This window comes from Frieseomelitta varia, unplaced genomic scaffold (genome assembly GCF_011392965.1).
Source record: "Frieseomelitta varia isolate USP_RPSP 00005682 unplaced genomic scaffold, Fvar_1.2 scaffold_347, whole genome shotgun sequence".
Taxonomy (NCBI): Eukaryota; Metazoa; Arthropoda; class Insecta; order Hymenoptera; family Apidae; genus Frieseomelitta; species Frieseomelitta varia.
In genome coordinates, this window is record NW_025110087.1 from 335,358 (window position 1) to 358,257 (window position 22,900).

At 31.5% G+C, this 22,900-nt stretch overlaps 4 protein-coding genes across 11 annotated transcripts; 3 read left to right on the top strand and 1 right to left on the bottom strand.

The window, feature by feature from the left end:
- Positions 1 to 842: 842 nt before the first annotated feature.
- On the bottom strand, positions 843 to 7,126 carry LOC122530580. Of its 3 annotated transcripts, none has more exons than XM_043657663.1 (10): positions 6,882 to 7,126; positions 6,065 to 6,367; positions 5,680 to 5,916; positions 5,359 to 5,603; positions 5,042 to 5,291; positions 4,768 to 4,980; positions 3,013 to 4,699; positions 2,338 to 2,942; positions 2,015 to 2,142; positions 843 to 1,916 (listed from the first exon to the last, which is right to left on the bottom strand). In XM_043657663.1, the coding sequence occupies exons 1-10, from the start codon at positions 7,005 to 7,007 to the stop codon at positions 920 to 922; spliced, it is 4,791 nt and encodes a 1,596-aa protein (XP_043513598.1). In that variant the 5' UTR covers positions 7,008 to 7,126; the 3' UTR covers positions 843 to 919. The 3 variants fall into 3 exon arrangements, with proteins under 3 accessions (XP_043513598.1, XP_043513600.1, XP_043513599.1); XM_043657665.1 differs by having other exon boundaries at positions 6,065 to 6,420; positions 6,882 to 7,004; XM_043657664.1 differs by lacking the exon at positions 6,882 to 7,126 and adding an exon at positions 6,496 to 6,572 and having other exon boundaries at positions 6,065 to 6,420.
- An 888-nt stretch (positions 7,127 to 8,014) lies between these two features.
- Positions 8,015 to 16,031, top strand: LOC122530569 (histone-lysine N-methyltransferase SETD2). Of its 2 annotated transcripts, XM_043657640.1 has the most exons (15): positions 8,015 to 8,161; positions 8,242 to 8,593; positions 9,431 to 11,046; positions 11,219 to 11,866; positions 11,937 to 12,056; positions 12,148 to 12,276; positions 12,346 to 12,547; positions 12,619 to 12,716; positions 12,804 to 12,969; positions 13,058 to 13,703; positions 13,784 to 13,841; positions 13,906 to 14,267; positions 14,399 to 15,177; positions 15,265 to 15,600; positions 15,702 to 16,031. In XM_043657640.1, the coding sequence occupies exons 2-15, from the start codon at positions 8,591 to 8,593 to the stop codon at positions 15,855 to 15,857; spliced, it is 5,319 nt and encodes a 1,772-aa protein (XP_043513575.1). In that variant the 5' UTR covers positions 8,015 to 8,161; positions 8,242 to 8,590; the 3' UTR covers positions 15,858 to 16,031. The 2 variants fall into 2 exon arrangements, with proteins under 2 accessions (XP_043513575.1, XP_043513574.1); XM_043657639.1 differs by having other exon boundaries at positions 8,021 to 8,593.
- Positions 16,032 to 16,613: 582 nt separating this feature from the next.
- Positions 16,614 to 19,880, top strand: LOC122530579 (activating signal cointegrator 1 complex subunit 1). 3 transcript variants are annotated; one of them, XR_006307041.1, is made up of 8 exons: positions 16,614 to 17,204; positions 17,289 to 17,398; positions 17,479 to 17,797; positions 17,885 to 18,048; positions 18,148 to 18,275; positions 18,397 to 18,514; positions 18,842 to 19,046; positions 19,254 to 19,880. XR_006307041.1 is itself a non-coding variant. In XM_043657662.1 (7 exons), exons 1-7 carry the CDS (start codon positions 16,993 to 16,995, stop codon positions 19,256 to 19,258), a joined length of 1,056 nt encoding a protein of 351 aa, XP_043513597.1. In that variant the 5' UTR covers positions 16,614 to 16,992; the 3' UTR covers positions 19,259 to 19,880. The 3 variants fall into 3 exon arrangements, 2 of the variants coding, with proteins under 2 accessions (XP_043513597.1, XP_043513596.1); XM_043657662.1 differs by lacking the exon at positions 18,842 to 19,046; XM_043657661.1 differs by lacking the exons at positions 18,842 to 19,046; positions 19,254 to 19,880 and having other exon boundaries at positions 18,397 to 18,631.
- An 83-nt stretch (positions 19,881 to 19,963) lies between these two features.
- On the top strand, positions 19,964 to 22,656 carry LOC122530578. 3 transcript variants are annotated; one of them, XM_043657658.1, is made up of 5 exons: positions 19,964 to 20,139; positions 20,636 to 20,677; positions 20,758 to 20,942; positions 21,026 to 21,207; positions 21,291 to 22,656. In XM_043657658.1, exons 3-5 carry the CDS (start codon positions 20,769 to 20,771, stop codon positions 22,519 to 22,521), a joined length of 1,587 nt encoding a protein of 528 aa, XP_043513593.1. In that variant the 5' UTR covers positions 19,964 to 20,139; positions 20,636 to 20,677; positions 20,758 to 20,768; the 3' UTR covers positions 22,522 to 22,656. The 3 variants fall into 3 exon arrangements, with proteins under 3 accessions (XP_043513593.1, XP_043513594.1, XP_043513592.1); XM_043657659.1 differs by having other exon boundaries at positions 19,964 to 20,127; positions 20,639 to 20,677; XM_043657657.1 differs by lacking the exon at positions 20,636 to 20,677 and having other exon boundaries at positions 19,965 to 20,139.
- The last annotated feature ends 244 nt before the right edge of the window (positions 22,657 to 22,900 follow it).

Here is a 22,900-nt window from a genome sequence, read left to right on the forward strand (position 1 = left end):
GCACCGTTCATAGACAAGGAACGCACTACTGTGCGACAAGGACAAACATATATATCGTGATAGACAAGGAAAGAGATAGTGTGTAACAAAGACAACAATAGCGATTAGTTCCTCTGTTTCACCGCTACGCGGCGCTAGCATTTCAGTGTCCATAAATTGAACAAATTTTCATTTGCAAAAAAAACTAATTAAACGGATTAATTTGCAAACTTTTGCGATTGTATCATCAAAATTGAATCCTCAGCTTTCTTCCTATACTTCACTTGACCCGTAAAATGCGTGTATAAAAATTTACAAATTCTTTTCAACAGATCGAAAAATTGGCGCGAATATTTAAATCATATTAAAATTCAAAATAATATTTAAACAACGAAACTAATCGCTGTTGCTATCTTGCGAAATCTTCTTGTATGTAAACATAATAAATTGAAAATTCTCAAGGAGAAACGAAGAAAATGAAATTGTAGAATGAAAAATTAAATAATATCCGCGGTGACGAAACATGTAACGAAGAAAATATCATTTAAATATTTTGAGGTATGAAAACACGCGAAAGAAATTGAAGTAGAGTCGAATTGAAGCAGAATTAATTCATAAATAAGAGGGTAAAGAAAATAAATCTTACATTACTATTTTTTTTTTTTTTAAACAGAATGCTGTATTGTCCCTCCATCCTTATAAACAATAAAAACATAACATCAACGCCTCGTTCTCACCATTTAAGTCACCAATATTTCAATCTTAACGTTAATCCTATTTAATTTTGCGTTTGCGCTTACATGCTAAAAATAAAGCCGCAAGAATACCGAAAACAAGATATAAAAATATCAATTGCACGCGAATGCAATTTTCGTCGATTTCTCGTGTATTTTCAGATTATTTGTAACAAAATAAATTCCAGTATAAATTACAAAACGCGTCAGCGTGGGTTTTCCAATCTTTTAATGCTGGATTTCGTCTTCATGAGAGATATGTTAGGAATGATCAAACCGTCGTCGGGCTTTTGAAAATTCTCGGACACGTTCGTATTGCTGGTGTTCGTCCTCTCGCTGTTCGAATTCGAATCTTGCAGCTTCGGCGTGGACGTTCTACCCTTCAGGAGAACCGCTTGCTCCGTGCTTTTGCTGGCCTCTTTGATGGATATCGAGGACACGTCGCTGAAGTCCGGCAGTCCGTAGTTGCCGTCCAGTTGCTTCTTAACAGGCGATATCCTCTTGGCGGTGTTCATCGGCGTCACGTCGGAGTTCGACGACGAACTCAGAGCGCTCGCCTCGCGCGTCTTCTTCAGCGTGGTGATCGCCCAACCTAGACCAAGTTTCTTAAGAGCAATCTCCATCTCCTCCGGGGACGACGCGTACTTCAACACGGTAGAGGACGGTGTACTCGCTATCTGCGAGACACCTGACAACTCGGAGAAGCTGTTCGAGCTTGTGGACGTGATTTTGTCACCATTGTCTTTACACTCCTTGCTCGTGTCGGCGTCAGGACGAAAAAGCTGCTGTTCCTCAGTCTCCGGCGATCCTCGGTTGTCTGTGTCACACTGTAATTTTTTGTCGCTCGTCTCTTGAACAGCCTCCTCCTTCTTCCCCTCCTCCTCTTTACTTCCCGTCGAACTCTGACCTCCTATATTTTTGGACGTTTTAGGCGAGTCGAGAAATATCGAGGTCTCTTTTACTAACTCTTTTAACGGCGACCTTGCGGCCGAGGAGTTGCGCAATCTTTCCGACTGTTGTTTGTTACGTAGATTAAGTGAAGGAGAAACGTGTTCCGACGGCTTCACTATAGCGGTAGATTTCTCGGCGACTTTTCTTGCTGACAGCGGGCTTTTAACGTTACTTTGGCTCTTATTCACAGTGTCCGGCGTGTCGAATTCGATTATCGTCGACAATTCGTGACCCGATGATTCAATTTCCGGCCTGGGAGCAAATATTTTATTTATGATCGTTATGCTCGAAAGTGTTGGAGTCAGACTGAATTGCAAAAACATTAAAAAACATTAAAAATAAAATTTTACCTATACGGCCCACTAAGCAAACTCACTGGTGGCTTACTCCTCCCGTTGGAATGCATCGAGTTATCTACGGCTTTCGATACTTTTGAAGCGTCGGTCAACGATGGAACAAAATCTTTAGTTCTTTTTGCCTGAAAAAGCAAATAAATAATTACTCATATATCTCTAGTGAAACATGACAAGATTTATATTCTCCGTTTCCAGTTTTCTATAATTTGTTACTAGACTCTATTCACGTTAGTAATATGTATATGTTTGTATAGTATTCTATTTAAGTGTTATTTCTATTTAGTTTCTATTATTACTAACGTAAAAGAATAAATTACCTCTTTATTAGGCTGTCTCGTCGTAGTTGTACCAGTCATCTCTATTTTGGAAATATTTTTAAAATCGTTGTTGTCTGTTGAAGTCTGTATCGAATGCTTGATAGATGAAATATCCTTTGACGTAATGAAATTATTGTTAAGACCTTTGCTCTGTTCCAATATTTCTTTCGATATTCTTTCTATTAATCCTTCTTCGTAGTATCTCGTCAAGTCGGTATCGTGTTTCGGCGTCGACGTAAATTCCGGTGGTTTTACTCGGAATTTACTTAACTGAATGTTCACCTTTTCCTCATTTATAATTTTAGGCTTAGCTTTCTCTCTTTTCACTTCTTCTATCCTCTGTTCAGTAGAGTAAATCGCGTTGTCGTCAATCGTTGGAGTTGCTATTTCTGTTTCTTTAACTTGATCAGATTCCTCTCTGGGAATTGCCTTGCTCCTGATGATCTTCTGAGATTCGATCAGCGTCCTTGCAAGCTGATTGTGAATTGCCTCTATGTTTTCTATGAGTCGGTGGACATTTTCCAGATCGGCGGTTTTCAGTCGTGGCTCTGGTAATTGCATCAAACTGGTTTCATCGTGTGAATCGATCATAGACAGTTCCATACCTGAAACGATAATCACATAATTATCCTTAATTAATTATTAATTAAACCTCGTTTAATGAAACTAACATACCTCTTTGTTCATTTCGAACTTTTTCAATAAGATTCGTCAAGGAGATTATCCTCTCTGCGCAAATAGTTTGGAGATCCTCGTACTTTTGTAATATTTGCGGGCAATTTTTCAACGCGTAGCTACGAATTTCATCAAATTTAGCGTGCATTTGTTCGCATTCTGGGTTATTGCATATACAAAATCCCAAGGAAGGTGGAACTTTCGAATGTAGATCGTTATTCCTTCTCGACAACGGGTGATCAGTTTGCTGACATTGAGACGTATCTATCGACGTTGAATAATCATTTCTAGTAGACGACGACGTATTATTATTGTCCGTTTGAACATCTATGGATGAATATCTGAGCAATTTTTTAATTCTCTCCAAATCAGGTATATTTGAAGGCATTCTCATGGTACGCGGCGACGGGGTTTCTGGTGTTGACACTGGACTAACGTCTCTCCTCAGGCGCCTTATAGTTTCACTCACTGGAGAATCCAATAGTTCAAGAATAGTGAGGTTATTGCTCAAAGCTTCGAGTATGTCTTTGGGTTTTACTGGTGGTGGACTAGCGAACGAAGTTGACGTATCCGAAATGTCTTTTATTTGAATTCTTCTCGACCTGGATTGAGTCCATTGTTGCTTGCTCGTAGCTGACTGTTCTTGAGTACCCGTTGAATAAACCTGAGTGCTTTGCGTGCTAACATCTATAGCAATTTCTGCAACCGGTGGTGGCTTCTTATCCGTGCACGTTTCAACCTCCTTGCTAGGCGGTACATCTTCCGTACAAGCGTTCTTTTTCGGGAAAAATTTCGGATATTTCTTCGTGGGAGACGAAGGTTTGCACGGACGAGTCAAACATGATTTGTGACACATTTTTGTTTTCGTGACATATTTCTTCTTTTTAAGCGTTACCTCCGGGCTTTCTTCGTCGTCGGTAACTTCGTTCATTGTTTCAGAACTTCTCGATTCGCTACTATCTTCTTCTTGTCTAATAATCGTAATTTTTGGCTCGATTGGATAATGTTTGGCGATCGTTTCAACATCGTCAGTAACAGATTCCTTCCGCGGTGCCAATTCCACTTGCGTACCTTTATCTTGAACTTTATCTTCCGTCGCAGTTTGCACAGCAATTTCTACTTTTTTCGCAGGCGTGTCGTTTCTTTCCTTTGCCTTATCTTTTTTATTTTTCTCGTCGAAAGATGCATTTATTACTTTAATCTCTGGCGACAAAGGCTCTTGAACGTCTTGGGCAGGTAATTGAGTCTGAACGGATTTATCTCTCTCAAACAAGGATTTTACAGATGCATTGAAGATATCATTTGGCAAATCCGCCCCGAATTCTTGTAACAACAGCCGTTTCTGTCTTTCAACTTTTTTCAACATATCTAATATTTGTTCCTCGCGCGAAGCTCCATCTTCCTCATGCGAAGCTCCATCCTCCTCGCATTTATTTTGCGAAGTTTTTCTGGGTTCTGTAGGTTGGCTGAGGCAACAACAAGGTCCTTCCCAATCAGCATAGTCATCCATATTTTTGTTGCGTTCCCTTGGTGCAAGGGTAATTGGTCTTTCTACAGGATATGCGCGTTGTTCCTCGCACACATTTAAAGATTCATCATCTAACAGCGTTTTTAATGCACGATTTAACTTCGTCTTGTGCTGCTCCCTCAAAATTTTTCTCCGTTCCTCTTGCACGTATGTGTCTCTCTACGTAAAAGAAGCGTTATAATTAACGAAAAATATATGATAAAATTGGGAAAATTAAAACGAATTACCGGGTAATGTTCCACTTTACTGGCTTTCAATTTACGCTCGTCGCTCGTAAGTTGACTCAGATTCTGCATCAATGTCCGATAATCCCGACGCACTTTCTCTCTTAATACAGCATCCTCTCCGCGTTTCTTTGCGTTCTTTTGACGATCTTCTAGTACACGTGTCTCGGCAGTTTGTGCCCGTTCAATTACTTGAGCCAAATCCATTGCACTTGGCTATAGAGACAACTTCGATATGAAAATGAAAATTATTTGGATACTATTATTTATTACAAACCTCATCCCACGTATGGATTTTTTCAACTACGCCAGCTGGTTGATCGTACACGTTACTATGATGCTTTTTATGATCGTATAATTGTACTTTATCAGTAGCTGGACATTTAATATATTTCGGTGTCTTTATTTCTTTATTTATATATTGTTCACTGCTATCAGAAAAATATGACGAGTCGTCACTAAATGAATTAGGGCTATCACTGTTAATAGAGTCCGAGGTCGTTTGTACATAATCATTTGGATTATATCTTGAACATCCAAAAACATTTGTTAAAAAGTCCCATTTTTTTTGAAGCTTAGAGTCTGAATACATACCTCGTTGTTTTATCTTTTGCTGGAATACTTGTCGTTTCTTTCTTAGAGTTTTTACTATTGAACTCAGATTCAGTTGTATGCACAGTTTGTTTAGGCAATAGTTCTATAACTGAATTTGGAGTGGATTGTTGTTCTAGAACTGAATCATTTTCTGGAATTTCTTCCACTGTTTTTGGTTTAGACTTTCCTGGAGATTTAACTGGAGACTTAACTGGAGAACGCATTTTAAAATCATTTTCTACAATCTACAAAAGAAATTTCAACTTACATATGCATGAATTTACTGACGAATTCAATGTCAATTGTACAAAAATAGCGTACTTTTATATTGGTTTTTACTTTTCCAGGTGATTTTTTAGAAACGCGTTTCTTTGTCTTCTTTTTAGTAGCTTTTTGCTGTTTGTTACCTTCATCAATTTCATTTTGAATAGAAATACATATAGTGTCCTCTTCAGGTACTGTTTTCTTGGAAAGATTTGCTATCATTGTAGATCTGAGATCCTCCATTTCTCTCACTAGATGCAGCCTTTCTTGATGTTGCTGTTGTGCAGCTTCCTTCTACATAGATGTTACTTAATCTTTCATAAATTTTATTCTAACAATCTTTAATCTTTCATAAATTTTATTCTAATTATTGTTACAAAAGTATTTGTAACAATTCTTCACAATTTAAAGAAAATCACAACACAATGAAAATGAGGTATACCTGCTGAGTATTTTTAATTTGCTTCATTGCTTCTTTTCCTCTTTTCAGTGCCGCTAATTGATTCTTTCTGTGTTGCTCATCTATTAGTGCATCATGGTCAGGTTCTAATGCAGCAGATATATGTGCTTGGCCAATATCTGCCATATCCTCTTGATACTTTTGTTGAACTTCCATAATTTTTCCATTGTATATCTGCTTCAGGCTCAACTTGTCATTATTCTCAAGCTTTTTAAGTTCCTCTTTGGCTATGCATTTCGTACGTTTTAAAAGTCTATCTGATATTTCTTTTGATTGTTGTCGCACCTGTGCAAATTCCTTAAGTGATTCTCTTGGCCTTTCTATCATTAATACTTTATCTACTTTCAATACAATAAAATAGTTACTATAATGTTGCTTAATACAATGTTATACATTTAATATTTCATGCTTACATCAATTAGAAATTTATGAAACACACTTCAAGACAAAAATGATACAAGACATTACAAAATGTACAGAGTACATTTGCTCAATACCCAAATTTTGTAAAAAACACTGCAGAAATATAAAATCATTTAAAAGTCTGTTAAGACAATAAAAATACAATGGATGAGATCTGGAGAGACATCAGGGATTAAAGTATTGTTTCTTTTTCTTAATTATTTAATTTTGTAATATAATTTTGAATGAGCTACGCACACGATATATCTGCTTGATTGTATTGATAATCAATACAATCAGTGAACCAAGATTGTTCCTTTGGGTCTCATTGTTATTATACTTGCGTATTTTTAATTTGTCTTTCGACTATCATGTAACTTGTAGCATGTATGTATACCTGCTCCAGTCGTAACCTGCGTCGACGATCACGCTCGTTTTTCTTAATTTGATCTAAGTCGGATAATACCATTCTTCCTCTACGTATATTCAAACGATTTCCATTGACGGTAACATTAATGGACATATTTTATTCAAATAATGTTATCTGTTGTTCGAATAGATCTGGGATAAAATGTTCCTTAACTCGAATTTAAAATGGTAGGAACGGCCATTCTCAGATTCGACCAATCAACGGAATATCGCTAGTGACTTTTGTAACTGTACATACAATTCAAAATCTCGACGTGTACATACCTCGATCTTTGCTATGAAATTTTCGCGCGTATAATTCAAACGTGAAGTGAAACGAAGGTCAAATTTTATTAATTCGTACAAACGAAGTTGGTAACAGAATTTTGTAATGTAAATTAGCAAATTACATTGCTAATATTAATGTTAATGAAATTGTTTCGATGACATTCGAATATTCATCAGAGGATATTTTAGAAGAGCTATTGGGAGAGGAAGTTTGCTTTATGAATTGAAAATATAAATTTCTGAAATTTATATTTGTATATTTATTTAATATGTTTGTTTTATTTATATTTTATAAAACGTTTAGAAATATTAGATACAATTGAAATGTTAACAGTTATATTATTTGTTTTATTGTTGTTTTGTTAATACCAGTTTCAGAATATTTATATAAAGTTCTGGTTCACTTATATACAAATCCATTTGAAGCAGCAGAAGCTGAAATTTTTCTAATTGCGATTGCATATTTTTTAATATTATTATTATTATATATTATTATAAGTAATATTAATATAAGTATATTATTATAAGTAATATTAATATAAGTATATTATTATAAGTAATAGTTAAATATCAAAATGCACAAATCATTGCCCCTTGGGCAGAGATCTCAATTGAAAAGTTATTGTTTTATCATGAGAAATATAACAATGACAATCCAAATTGGAAATTATTATATGATTCACCAATTATTTTGATGGGAAATAGTGATAATGATGTCTTAAAACCAATTGATATTAGTATAATATAAATTTATATTTATATTATATTATAATATAATATAAATCTAGGGAAATATAATTTCTTCAAAGAGGAAAAATATGCCTAGTGGAAGTTACTAAAGCGTCAGCCTTGTATCTTGTACAGTCGGTATTGTTACAAACAAGCAATATTCAGTGGTGACTACGTACATGCCCTGAGATATACACTTTATCATTCAAGTATCACATATCCTTTACTCTTCATAGTGATGAATTCATTTAGGTAATCAACGTTTGCCTAAATAAATTACGAACCAACTCTGAAACTATTTGCCGAGGCAACAGTCATAGTTTCATTTATAGCAACGGTGATGATTATGAAGTGAGAATAATCGCATCTTGAAGTGAAAACAAGTGAAAGAGGACAGAGGAAAGATATCTATGTTAACTGGCAAACATCTATCAATGCGTGTAGCGCATAATTCTCTAATATTCAGGCATTTCCCGACGACACTCGAGATCATCGTCACGAAGATTTATTTGATCGATATATGCAATGATTTGTCGTAAAACTGCCGCATTTATGCTTACAGAGGAAGTCCAATGGTTGTAAAAGAAAAAGAAAAAAAATATGTGTGTTTCTAAAAAAATACCAATAAGATATATTGAACAATGATTGCAATTCGGTCACGATATGCAATTTTAGAAACGTATGGTAAGTACCTAGTGATCTATTTTGTTTAATTTCGATATTGCAAGAGCGGATTTCATACCTTGACGATGAGGTGCAACGTTTATTTAATTTTTGGCGAGTACTATTTTTACAATCGTCCAGAGCATGCAGCGCTTGAGAAAACACATTGGAAATTTAAGTTGCTAGTTGCTAGAACAGAGAGCAATAGATTGATGTCGATCTACAAATCAAGATTTTTGACTCTCGTGAGAGCTGTGAATGATCCATTTTGATTGTAGTACTCAAATGGTGTACATCTTTGTTGCAAGTATTCAGTTTTTGAACGATCGCCGTACATGTATTTCTTGAGAGTACGATGTCGTTCAAAGATGAAAGAAAGAAAAAGAAAGGGAACATGTAACCTCGTTAATGAATTTTTTTCATTTATTATTTATTATATAAACGTAATTGAGTGATAAAATTTTAAACTTACCATTTATTACATTTGAAAATGTTTGTAATTGCACTAAAATTGAGTTTATATAAAATAAAAGACTGTAATAAGACAAATGGCGACGTTTCTTCGTAACGATATATTCAGTTTTGATTTCAAAACTGTTTAAATGATGAAAACATTATTTTGTACAAAAAGTAATACAGTATAGTCAACGCAATTAAATGATATTGTCTTAGTAATATTTTATATGTAAAACCACATAGTATGTAGCATATATAATTATTGTATATAATTATACAATAATTGTAAATATTGTATATAATTATACAATAATTATATTTTGTATTTCAATAAGTACACAATTGTGAACATTACATTTTTGGATAAATTGCTTTCAATTTTCTTCCTCGTATATATTCCAGATTAGAAGAGTACATGGACTCAAAATGGCACGCAGGCGTAAAAGTGAAATGAAATCATCTGTAAAGACATCGCTTAAGTATGTACCTGTACGAAAATCTAGTAGACAAATAGCCAAGAAACAATTAGAAGAAAAAAAAGTTAATGGAGATGTTTTACAAATAACTTACTCAAACGACTCGGAAGATAGTAAAAGTACCGCTGAATATCAAAACCACGTGCTTCCAAAAAAGAGTCAAAATTCTTTAAGGAAGCATAATAGGCATAAAAACGTTTCTAATAGCAATGTACTTGTAATCAACGAAGAATGTTCGTATTCCACGACATCTCTGTATAAAAAGGATGCTAGTGAAAGTGATAGTCAAGATGGAGTAGACATTATAGTCAATCAGTCTGATAAACTCAGCCCTGAAGATGTTCAGCAAGTAGTTGTTGGTAATCCTAATAAAGAAATTGTAACTGAATCTGATTCTGCCGAAACTGAAATATGGCCAGAAGATGTAATAGAAGAAACTATAATATGTGAGGAGATGGAGGGTAAAGAAGAAGTTAAAAATAGTGATTACAATTTAAAACAAAATGATAATGTAGTAGTAACAGAAGTGTTAGTTGTAAACAAACCTGCTTTAGAAACAAAAAATTTTGTAGAATATACTGTGATACAGAATGAGAATGGTACGGAATCGATGTTAGTAGAATCTGATTCAAGAAACTCACCTAATAATGAATGTTACTACAATACAGAAAAAGATGCATGTAATTTACAGAAAACTAAAATGGAGAATTCCATGTCAGCCTTATACATAGATGTGCCAATGACGTCTAACGACAGAAATGACAAATCATTTAATTTAGAAAAATCATATACTCATAGCAAAGACATAATTAATGATCAAGAAGACTTATATACAAATAAAGATGCGTATACAAGAAGGTTGCAAGAATCTTTATCTAGAGATAATGTGTTTTGTAAAATAGATAACAAATTAGCAGTTATGCAAATTAGTGAACCTTCAAAAGAAATAGAAAAGTTAGTTAATGATTTATCCAATATGGAAAACATAATGTCTCCATTACAAATTGCTGGTAATACTGAGAAGATAATACCAATGAGTATTGATGATGAAAGTAGTTCTTCAATATTGGATAAAATGGAACAATTGCACCAATCGAACAACTCTGCTGATAATATAGAAAAAACTGTTACAGAATTAAATAATGATTCCTGTAACGGCAAGGTAGAGTGTGAAAATCAGCATTTACTAAAATCAAAAGTATTATCAGATAAAAAAAATGGAAATCAACGAAAAACAGTAAATTTCCAACAAATTAATGAGGAACTGTATGGTGACAATGAAGTGGACAGCAAAATTGATGGGGAAGATACAAAATTATCTAGTAGCAGTGATAATAGCAACGATACACTATTATCTATGAACAATTGTAAATTAACAGAATTTGATACAAAATGTAATAATAACACAAATGATATTGATAAAAAGGTTGAATTTAGAAGTAGAAGTGGTAGCACTGACACAACAGGTTCAGAAAGCGGATCAAATAGTTCTGGCGTAAGGAGAAGTAGTAGAATTAGATCAATTGGTCTAATGAAACAAAGGTATGTATTTTAATGTGAAAATATACACGTCATATGAAATATATATTATCAAACAAATTAACTAAAATAAACAAACTTTCTAATTGCATTAGTAAAAAAAAGAACACTGCGTTCGTACGATTGTAAAATATTTTAAAGCATTTTTTATTTTATATATTATACTGTTTTACAGGTCATGTGGTCGTGGATTAGTTACAAAACCTAATTTAGATAGTTCAAAAACAAATGTTCAGCAAGAAAGAGAAAAAATAGCGAATAACGTTGTTTCAATTGCTCAAGAAATGAAAATAGATAATCCACCCGAATCTCAATTAGATAAAGAAAATAACGTCAATAAGACAGTGAATACGTTTGAGTCCCTTACACTGATAGCAACTTGTAATACCACAGGCTATGATTCAGATTCCTCTAAACCTGTTAAAGTGAAATCTCGTTGGCGAAGATCAAGTGAACTTGAAATGGGTGGATCGAATACAGGAATTGTATCTACATCAGCAGTTGTATTTGGAAATATAACAGCGAATACATCTGAATCTGGATCATATTCAGCTATTAAATTCACAAGTGGAGCTTCAACAGATATTAATATTTCAGATTCTATATCTGGGTTAACATCAATTACAAATATTCAATCTAATACAGATATAGAACAGACGAAAGAAGTAACGACGTCTGTGAACAATAATAATATCGTGCAAATTCCGAAAACTGTGGGTGCAAGAATTGCGTTACCTATGGTTCCTGAAATAGAGGACAGAGAAATGGAAGAAAGACTAAGTCAATTTGAATATTTACGTGAAAATTTATATTTAACAGAAAGGTATGCAAGTAAAATGATGTTCGCAAAATTCTTAACAATAATATTAACAATAATGATAATAATCTTTTAGATACACAAATAAAGAAACAAAGAGAATGGTGTGTGATTGCTTTTTAACAGAAGAAGAAATTGAAAGGGGCGAATTAGGTTGCGGGGAAGATTGTCTAAATAGACTTCTTATGATAGAGTGGTACGTATTATGCATTTATAGATTTATAAATTAAATGTAAAACATTAGTAGAAAAACATGTTTTGTACAATATGTTATACACTTTTTTTAGTGGGCCTCGATGTGTAGTAGGTGATCGTTGCACGAATAAAAGATTTCAAAACTGTGAATATGCAAAATGCGAAGTATTCAGAACGGAAAAAAAGGGATTTGGTTTACGAGCTGTGGTTGATTTATTGGCGTAAGTTTGTAATACGTAACTCTAACATAATGGAATTTTTTATTAATAAATGTTGTTTTTAAACACCAGAGGAGAATTTATAATGGAATATGTAGGTGAAGTGGTTGACCCAAAAGATTTTCGACGCAGAGCAAAAGAATATTCAAAAGACAAAAATAAACATTATTATTTTATGGCATTAAAGTCTGATCAAATCATAGATGCTACTATGAAAGGAAACATTTCTCGATTTATAAATCACAGTTGCGATCCAAATTCTGAAACTCAAAAGGTAAGTACAGCTAGAAGAAATAAAATTCAAGATTATATGGAAATTTATTTTTATAATTGAAATTTGTACAGTGGACAGTGAATGGTGAATTGAGAATTGGCTTTTTTAATAGAAAATTTATAGCTGCTGGCGAAGAAATTACATTTGACTATCATTTTCAACGTTATGGGTAAGTGTGATGGGTGATATGTTTTATTACCATTTTGATATTGGACAAAAACATATTGTGCTAAATTTAATTGCAAAATTGCATTAGCAAAGAGGCACAGAAGTGTTTTTGTGAAGCACCCAATTGTCGCGGTTGGATCGGTGAAACACCGGAGGAAGAAAAAGAAAAGATTGAAAAGAAAGAAAAACGTGAAAAAGATATGAAGAAGAAGAAAGATGAAAAGAAACCAACTGATTATATGGAAGATGAAGATGTAAGTAATTTATGCAGTTATTGTTTCTGCTAATTTAAACATTTTCTTAATTATTCTGCCATTCGATTTGCTATTAATGTTATTTCAGTTGGAGGAAGAAATAGATAAACTATGCTCAGGTGGCTTGAAAAATAGAGCTCATACATTAACATTAAGTAGATTAATGGTACGTAGCAGAGAATTAGAACACAGAACGCGGCTTTTACGTCTCATACAAAGCGGGGAACAGCCATGTCGAAGATTATTTTTGGATTATCACGGTTTACGTTTGATTTGGAGTTATGTTATGGATATTTCCACTAATGATTCTGACGAGGCGCAACAGTTCCGTCTAGAAGTTTTGAAAACCCTAAATACACTTCCAATTCCTAATAAAACCATGTTGATGGATAGTAAAATTTACAATGTGGTAGAAAAATGGTCGAAACGATTGTATTTCTCTTTGAGCGGGGATTCTCCGGAAGATGATCAAGGAAAATTGAAGTCAAATAACGATGAATTACCAGTTAACTGTGAGGGCAATGAAAAGAGAAACTCTTACTCATTGACTGCAGACACAGAGAAACAAGAAAATAATATTGAAATTACTGACATAAAATCTGATGATATAGATCAAAATCTTATTCCTGAATTAGCTTTGAGTCTTTTAGCTGAGTGGTCAAATTTAAAAGAAGTTTTCCGTATACCGAAAAAAGAAAGGATTGAACAAATGAAAGAACATGAGAGAGAAGCAGGTAATGACTTTAAATTATAATTATAATAATACAAGATCAATATAAAAATTAATGTAATCTATTTTTCTTTTTTTTTTTAGATCGTGGCTATAGAGAAGAATTAGAAAAAGAAGAAAAAAGGGGAACATCGTATGACAGGTATATAAATTTATAAGTTGGCAGATAATATACAATTAATAATTAAAATATAAATTGTTTCTAGGCATAGATCTGACAGATATGGAAGGAACGAAATGGAAAAACGTGGAGATAGAAGACGAGGGCGAGAATCTCCAGAATCTGAGCACACTCGAACAAAAGATAAGAGAATAGAGGAAAGGAGTAGCTTAGTTCCAATTCCACGAATGACAAAATACGAACGCCGACAATTATTTGCTTTGAAAGTAGCAAAGGAAGAAGAAGAGCGGCAACGTCGCCAACAACAAGAATCGTGGCAAGATCATGAAACTAGATGTATAGCATTAGGCATAGACCCCCATACCACGGCTATGGTAGATCCACAAACGGGATATCCTGTCTTTTACAATCCGACAATTGGACAGTGGCAACAGTATCCTACACAAGGTTTTATTTCATATACATATATTTTAAATATTTACGTTGCATAGTTGCATTTAGTAATTTGATTTTTATAATAATAAACGATTTCCTTTAAAAATGTATAGCTTATCTTATTATCTAAAATCTTATTACAGATGGAGAAATAAATCAGCAATGCACTTCAGTATACGTAAGTGGACCACAGACAGTGTCTGGTCATACACAATCCGGGATAGTATCGCAAAATGTTCTACCGTCATCAATTTCTTCTGAAATATCACCTGGAATGTCGAGTAACATACCTTCGGGTGTACCTCCAGTGGTGTACACGTTAAGTCAAACGCCTGTATTTAATCAAAGTACAACATCTTATTCTTTACTATCCCATTGTCATCAGCAATATCCTGAAGGGCAACTACCGACAATTTCGAGTACTTTAGTTTCCAGTGGAACATCAGTTCCACTTCAAACCGAATCTCTTTACGAGCACATAGAAAAACAGTCAGACCAACAGTTTCCTGCAACGTTCAGACAACCTGAAGTACCTCCTATAGACTTACCACCAAAATGGAAAAGTGCGACTGATAATAGAGGCAGGACTTACTATTATCATGTAAAAGAACGGATATCGCAATGGTTACCTCCTCCGCCAGATCATATAGGAGTTCAACCGGATTCATCGTCGACCTCGGAATCCAGCGAAGAATCTAGCTCGTCAAACGAAGAAGACGAAGAGATTGACGAAGACAATAACGAAGAATCGAAAAACGAGGAGTTACATTTAGACAACACTTTGATAGAAAAACCGTTGAATGTCTCTAGGCATAATGTAGCTAAAAAAAGTTCCGTTCATAATGTAACCGGAAGTTCATCAGCACTTGTGTCAGAAAGTAAAAAAAGAAGAGAGGGTTTGGTTCAAGAAAGAATTATCAGCGTATGTTGTATTTTATACTTTTCTTTTTCCTTTTACAGTTAGTACCTATAATTGTATTTACAATTACATGTTGTGCTAATTTTATAGCCACGTCGAGAAGAAGACCGTATGGATCACAAAACGCACAAGGGAATAAAGGAGAAATTACGGCGTCAGAAAGAAAGAGCCAAATTTAAAGAATACATTGAAAAAATACGAAGACATCGACGTAGTAACAAATCTAAATCGCATTCACGACATAGTTTAAACAAATTGCAATTACCCTCGTCTGACTTATCCACAATGTCGGAAAGAAAGATTAAAGATACTTTTAGAATAAATATGGCAAACGTCATGGTACATTTTTTGAATCCGTATAGGAAAAACGATTGTAAACAAGGTAGAATAACAAATACGGAAGATTTTAAACATCTTGCTAGAAAGGTACGTTTATAGAAGAAAGGCTTTTGGATTATTATTATTATTGTTGTTGTTATTATTATTGTCTTATACAGTAGCATTAAATTTAATTTTTTCTGTTTAAGCTTACACATTTTGTACTCGCGAAAGAATTGAAACATTGTAAAAGCGTTGATGAATTACAATGTAACGAGAATGTTAAACATAAAGCTAAAGATTTTGTACGTAAGTATATGAGTAAATTTGGCGCTGTGTATCAGAAAAGTACTGACGAAGATTAATTATCTAACTTATGATATATAAAATTGTTATTTATTATACAACTTCTTCACTTTGAAAATTGTAATATATCTACTAAAAAAAAATATATATATATCTAAGTATAATATGCCTGTATGTAGATATATATCTGTAATTACTATTGTTGTAATATAGATGAATTTGTACATGCTTCATAAACATTCTGGTAATTTAGCCACTAAGAAATTAGCAAATTTCTAATTTCACACACATTCAGTGTATAAACTTTATATTTTCATTTCCTAGATAATAATACGTTATGTTTTTAGAAAAATGCATTTTATGTCCTATTGCAATGCGCGTCTTGCATAATTATATTAAACATTGATCTTTTTTGTTTTGTTTTACTTCTTTCTTTTTAATTATCAGTTTCAAAAACTGACATTGAACATTTTATTGCGAGGTAATTAATATTGAAATATTTAAATATGTACATAACTATAAATTATAAAAGAATTTTTAACTATTTCATAAAAGTAAGTTGCAATTATTATCTTCTTAATATATGTATAAAAAGCAAATGAAATTAAAAACAATAAATTTTGCATTTACGATCTTATTTTCTACATATGTATCTAAAATTTTATCTATTGTAATTTATATATAAAAACCGGCGAAGCGAACCTATAATATCATAGATCAAGTATAAAATAAATTTTGTCTGGTCTGTGATTAAATATTATTCTAAAATCAAAATTGATAGCATTTCTGATCGCCAGAGGCGCTAGTGAATATTTCAAGTATATACATACTTGCACGATGTGTTCTAATAGCATATATAATTCCATCAAATTTTTACGAATAAATTGAACAAAATTTTTTAATAATTTTATTTTATAAAAGTGTGGTGTACACTTTAATCATATTGATCACTTGTTCTAATAAAGTTCGAAGTAATTAATATGTTAAAAATGAATGCACAATAAAAAAAAATTTGACGCACGAAATGCGAATTCACTGGAGATCAATGAGAATTCGTCACGTTATGTGTACAATGTGGAACCTTTTCTTGAAATGAGAAGGCTTGCTTTGTTTATTTTGAAACATAGTATTGTAATATATCGGAGAAAAAAGTGATTTTGCACAATTAACGTGAAAACAGATATTTGTCGAACAATGGACATCTTGAAACCTGAGTTGGTTTGGGTAGATGGTCGATGCTACAGGGTATTAGAAAATACTAAGCGTATAAATGATGTTTCTTCTTACTTTGAAGATAATAATTACCAGCTGGATGACAAAGATGCTGAGGATGAATGTTACGACAGCAATATAGAAATTGTACCATACGGATCAACAAAATTTAAACATGCATTTCACGTACCAAAGTATAAAAATTGTTTCCTCTTAAAACACACGTACATATGCAATAAGCTAGCAATATAATGTTAAAATAATTATCAATGTTTTAGAGCATTTTTCCCATTTATCATTGGAGCCAAACATGCTGTACATAAGAGATTGGAAACTGAGACTAAAACAGTAATACAAATACCAAAGTTTGGCCAAGATGGAGATATTGGTAAATATACTTTAAACTTTATGCAACTGAAGTGTTAAATTTATGTTTTGTCGTATATTTATATATCTATATGTTAATAGTCATAATTGGTAACGACTGCAAAGGAATAATAAGTGCACGTCATAGAATTAATCTATTAATGGAGGCATCTAGGAAAAAGATAAAATTTACACATTTTTTATCGATACCTCTAAATGATGGCCATGTAATAATGAAATTTAATATGTTTAAAAACGAAGTATTGACAAATTCAGGAAAAACATCCAGAGGTGTGGATGAAACAATTTTTCAGACACCAAGTAAATTACATCTTACCATTGGGGTAATGAAATTGCTTGATGATGCAGAAAGAAATCAAGCTGTAGAAGCTTTAAATTATTGCAACGAGCATATTGTAAAGTAAAGAGAATAATATGAAAAGTATATTTAGTTATTACAAGTTTGCTAAAGTTATTTTATATCATTTTTTTGTAAAAAAAATTGCAGGCCTACTATTGAAAAATATGGACAAATTCCTATATTCTTACAAGGAACTGAAATAATGAATGATGATCCTGCTGAAGCAGGAGTTTTATATGCAAAGGTAGTCGACAAAACTGGAGTTTTACAAAAAATGGTAGAGGAAATTGTAGATTATTACATCAAAATAGGTAGCGTATAATATTGATCAATAAAACAATATAAGCATGCTAAGAATATCAGTAACTGAAACAATATGAAGTGTATTAATAAAATGATATGTTGCTTAGGTTTAATAGATAGAAAATACCAGACTGTTAAACTGCACCTAACCCTTATGAATACAACGTTTAAATTGACTAAAGAAGAAAGAAATGGTAAAAACTTCATAACATTTGATGCCACCGAAATAATGAAAGTAAATACATTTAATTATTTAAATTAAATTATGTATTGAGACAGCTTCGCATCGAGGCTACAGCATAAGAAACTAAACTGTCTGTACATAGTTTTATAATTAAAAAATTGAAATTTTTTAGGCTCATGAAAATACAATCTTTGGAGAAACTACATTAAAGCAAATTCACATATCGCAACGTCATACAATCAGTAGTAATGGATACTATATAGCAACAGCAAAAATTAATCTACTTGAAGGTTTATAAATGACATATATCATTATTTAAACTTGCATATGCACTTACTTTGTAAAAATTATAAGATGGCGATTGCACATATATAATTTGTTATATAGAAAAAACTTGGTTTGAAGATAAATATTTTCTAATAATATATTATCGCATCTTTTAAAGTTATTATCCTTTTTTTATATACTTTCGTTATTACATAATTTTCATTTTACTGAAGTATCCTATAAGGTAAATAATAATGTATAATCTTGAATATATTCATGATACTATACTTGTAATAAATATGACGATTTGTAGCTGATCATTTAAATTTGATCAGTATTTATGTTTACAGGTGAACTCGTGTAAAAACTTGAAAATTTGATTTTTCTATATAATACAGCCTTTAGATATATTTGCATATCATCAAAAATAATAATAAATAAGTCTGCTGAATTAAGTTCCTACATAATTTAATCTTTAGATGCAAAAAATGTTCGTGTACATGTATATTCAGAAAAATTAATTTTTCGAATTATAAGCAAAAAAGTATGTTTATAGTAAGTGTTCAAACTGTTTTAATAATCATAAGTATGCTAGAAATAATAATCCCAGCATATTTCAAAGCAATATAAATTACTAATAGTTTTTTTATGTAGTTCAATACTTGTCAATATAAGATTTATTAATATTGCTGGATAATAGTAGTTTATTTTTTCTTGTCTATTTTATATGTATAATTATGACAACTCTTTTATTTGTTACAGTATGAAATGTGTTTGTGTCACATCAGCAATTAAAAATAATTGGACAAAAACATTTTTTAATTCGTGTTTCTAACAAGAAGGCCTAGGTGCCATGAATTCAGATATATTAATGTAAGTTTTTAACTTTTCTTTTAAAGCTCTACCTATTCTTAACTTCTTACAGGTTTTACATAGAGAAAAGAATTATTAAATTAGAATGTTTAATTAAAAAATATTAGTATTTGTACTGAATTTCTGACATTTTTTATTTACTTTACTAATGTTCTACTTCAATTGACTGTCACAGGCTACCAATGACTCATGAGACACAAAATGAGCTCAAAAATTTAATATTCATTTTCAAATTGCAATAATTCTTTTCTTCAGTTAATTAAAAAATAAAAAATTTGTATGATATATAGAAACTTATTTTTTATTACATTAGTATTTTTTCAAGTGAAAAAATTTGTTTCTTTATTAATTTCCGATTAGTTATTTTTAAAGAAATTACAAAGGTCATAAGAGTAACAACGCGTGCATTTTTCTAGATCTTGAAAATTTAGAATGTTACTGTTTGTATTTTTTAAACACAAGAGAGCTTCATGTACCGTATTTTTATACAAACTCAGAATAAAATATTTTTTTGAATACTGTAATCTTTCTTATTTCACCTGATATTGGTTTATCGCTTTAATAATCTTATGTTTTTTTATTTTTTGTTACGTGATGCACGTCACGATTGGATCGAGGACGCATGCGTAATAAGTACGATGCGAGTATCGTACGTCAAAATAGTAAAGACGAATCAGAATCATATGATAGTTTTTATCAAGTCACATACGCATAATGAAATTTAAGTTTTTGACTTTTATCATCGAAAAAAACTCTAACCTCTTCCCTCTTGCATGTAATATTTAATACGAAATATTTGTAAAGAAATTAGTTTTTAATTAATTACTAACTTATTAATTATATTTTATAACATTTGTTCTAGATGCTCAAATTATTTTTACGTATATATCTGTATACAAATAACGTACCTGTGTATCTACAAATAATTATCATAACATTAATTTCGAGTACTTTTATTTCATTAAGAAAATAAATACAGTTCGTTTAATAAAATATAAATTTGCATAAAATAACTTTTGATATATATAATCAATGTCTTTTATTTACACTTTCAATTACTTTTTTTTTTATCATTCTGGAAATTATTATAATTTTTAATACCATTAAATATTAACTGTTATTAATTATGACATATAATTAATTTGCAATATCAATTATTTTGATATTACTACAATTACTACAATTACTTTAACTGAAATATCTATATTGATAATGCATCGTTATAATAAATTAAATAATTTGTTGATTCTTTATTACTTTAATATTTGTAGATCTGCAAGATACAATGTATACTACCTCTACTATGATACAATGTACACATGTTATTTTATATATAATGTAATACATACTAATTAATAGCTAAATATTAACATTGATTTATTTAATTTTTTAGATTTATGAAAAATGCATGGAATCAAGAGATTATTAGTTTTCTGCACATTAACAACTATCTTACCAATTTTGCTTCTTGTAATACCACTGTATTTACGTCATAATTTCTATGCAAATGTAGCATATGCTGTAACGGATTCTGATATTTTGGAAATTACTGATGGTATTTCTACAATATTCTGCTCTGTAAGAATATTTTATATTGTTATCAAATGTTAAATGTAATATTCTTTCTGTAACTGATGCAGTAGCATTTACATATTATATAGGCACATACTTTACAAATGAATAGAACATTCAATGCATTTCAAATGACACAAAAACCAGAAATAACTTCATACAGAAAACATATACGTCTTAAAAAAAGTATGATTTTACCAGATGATACACTAGAGTACTGGGGATTCTATCTTTTAGAAGGATCAAGTGTGGCACTCTCTGTATGCTCAAGGTAATGCAATATTTTAATATTAATTAATATATTTATATTTTTAAATTAATATATAAATATATATTATTATTATATTTGCGTAGGTTCCAAGGTGCATCTATACTTGTTGTGAAAGGAGAACGTAATTTACGAACATGTGGAATGTTAGAGCATCGCAATACACAAGTTGTAGAGAGTATATTTCTGCCAGAGGCAAAAAAACAAGTTAAAGTAACATTTAAGTCAAATACAGAAAAAAGTAATTTTAATAACAATATTGCACAAAACAATTACAATGATACATTAGATAACATTGAAGATAGATTGTTACACAATATTACTTTAAATAATATTACTTTAAATAATACTGATCAGGATATTGCAAATCTCTATTCTCATTTGAAAGGTCATTCTGTGTCTAATGTCATGGAAAATCGCGAAGAAGAACCAAAAACATTACAGGATAAAAATATTCAATACCTTATAAATCCCCTGGAAAAAGAAACTACACATAGTATCAGAAAATTAAGGCACGCTAAAAAAAAGGAATATAAAGAACAAATGAAAGAAATAAAAAGAAATATTGCAATGCAGCGAAAAAAAAGTACACAAAGAAATGTCAGAAACAATTCTTATATTAAAAGAGATATAAATGATAAATACAGTTTAATACTAGAAAAATTGTTGAGGAGAAACTTGAGTTTAGGAGATAATAGAAATGATGTTAAAAATGAAATGAAAGCGCAATATGAAAAACCAAAAGAAAGAATCAAAAGAAACGAAGAAGTTGTTAATCCCACACATTTGCTTGATCAAGGTGTTAAACATGGTGGAAATGCAGGAAACATAACCGATGCTGATAATGATTCTTCTGTATCCAGTTTTGAAAATGAATTATTTAAATGTTACGGAGGCTCAATTTTAATGGCTCAGGAATTTGCACCATCTGAGCAGTGCACTAATGTTACTTACTTATTGAATAGCAAACATATGCAGGCAGTACATAATGTTGTAGAAGATGGTTACTATTATTATATTTTTTACAGTGACAATGATATTGTGTCAAATGATATATATGCATTATTTGACATTTATAAACCTACTCTTCATTACGAGAATATAACAAAATCTTGTCTAAATCAAACAAGATGTAGTTTTCCGATTAATATACTATCTTCTGACAGAGTAATTGTTGAAATACCAACTAAAGATGATTTTGAATATGAGGTAGATGATGTTAATTTTCTTTTATCAATTTGTCATCCACGTACGGAAGTGTACATAATTTTTCCTGTTGCAGTATTACTCTTTATCCTTGCTTGTGCTTTTATGTAATATATTTTATTACTTTTGCATATGCTGTGTATATATCATGAACATTAAATTTTATTCACATATCGTTAAAAAACATATTCAATTAATAGAATAAAATATCAGTATATGTATTTGTAGATACATATATAAATATCTGTAAATACATTGTGTGTGTATGTGCGCGCGTGCGCGCGCGCGCGTGTGTGTGTGCACAATCAAGATATTAATCTTTTTATATGAAGAATTATGTAAAGTTTTTGCATAGGTCTCTTATCGTCCATACTGAATATTCCATTCAGTATGGAATATTTTCAAAACAAAACAAATGACAGTAATTTGAATTAAAAGTCCCATAAAATAATGCGATATTGAATGTATTGTAAAATATTTTCATTTATAA

Excerpts from the sequence above, each read along its gene's own strand:
- LOC122530578 (XM_043657658.1), top strand. The coding sequence starts at position 20,769 with ATGCATGGAATCAAGAGATTATTAGTTTTCTGCACATTAACAACTATC. Across the intron at positions 20,943-21,025 it reads TTTCTACAATATTCTGCTCT|GCACATACTTTACAAATGAA; the intron begins GTAAGAATATTT and ends CATATTATATAG. Across the intron at positions 21,208-21,290 it reads GCACTCTCTGTATGCTCAAG|GTTCCAAGGTGCATCTATAC; the intron begins GTAATGCAATAT and ends ATATTTGCGTAG.
- LOC122530579 (XM_043657661.1), top strand. The coding sequence starts at position 16,993 with ATGGACATCTTGAAACCTGAGTTGGTTTGGGTAGATGGTCGATGCTAC. Across the intron at positions 18,049-18,147 it reads AGATTATTACATCAAAATAG|GTTTAATAGATAGAAAATAC; the intron begins GTAGCGTATAAT and ends TATGTTGCTTAG. Across the intron at positions 18,276-18,396 it reads ATGCCACCGAAATAATGAAA|GCTCATGAAAATACAATCTT; the intron begins GTAAATACATTT and ends GAAATTTTTTAG.
- LOC122530569 (XM_043657640.1), top strand. Across the intron at positions 11,047-11,218 it reads ATTGGTCTAATGAAACAAAG|GTCATGTGGTCGTGGATTAG; the intron begins GTATGTATTTTA and ends ACTGTTTTACAG. Across the intron at positions 14,268-14,398 it reads GCAACAGTATCCTACACAAG|ATGGAGAAATAAATCAGCAA; the intron begins GTTTTATTTCAT and ends ATCTTATTACAG.
- LOC122530580 (XM_043657663.1), bottom strand. The coding sequence starts at position 7,007 with ATGTCCATTAATGTTACCGTCAATGGAAATCGTTTGAATATACGTAGA. Across the intron at positions 6,368-6,881 it reads GCAGGTTACGACTGGAGCAG|GTGCGACAACAATCAAAAGA; the intron begins GTATACATACAT and ends GAATTTGCACAG. Across the intron at positions 2,943-3,012 it reads AGTTCGAAATGAACAAAGAG|GTATGGAACTGTCTATGATC; the intron begins GTATGTTAGTTT and ends TTATCGTTTCAG.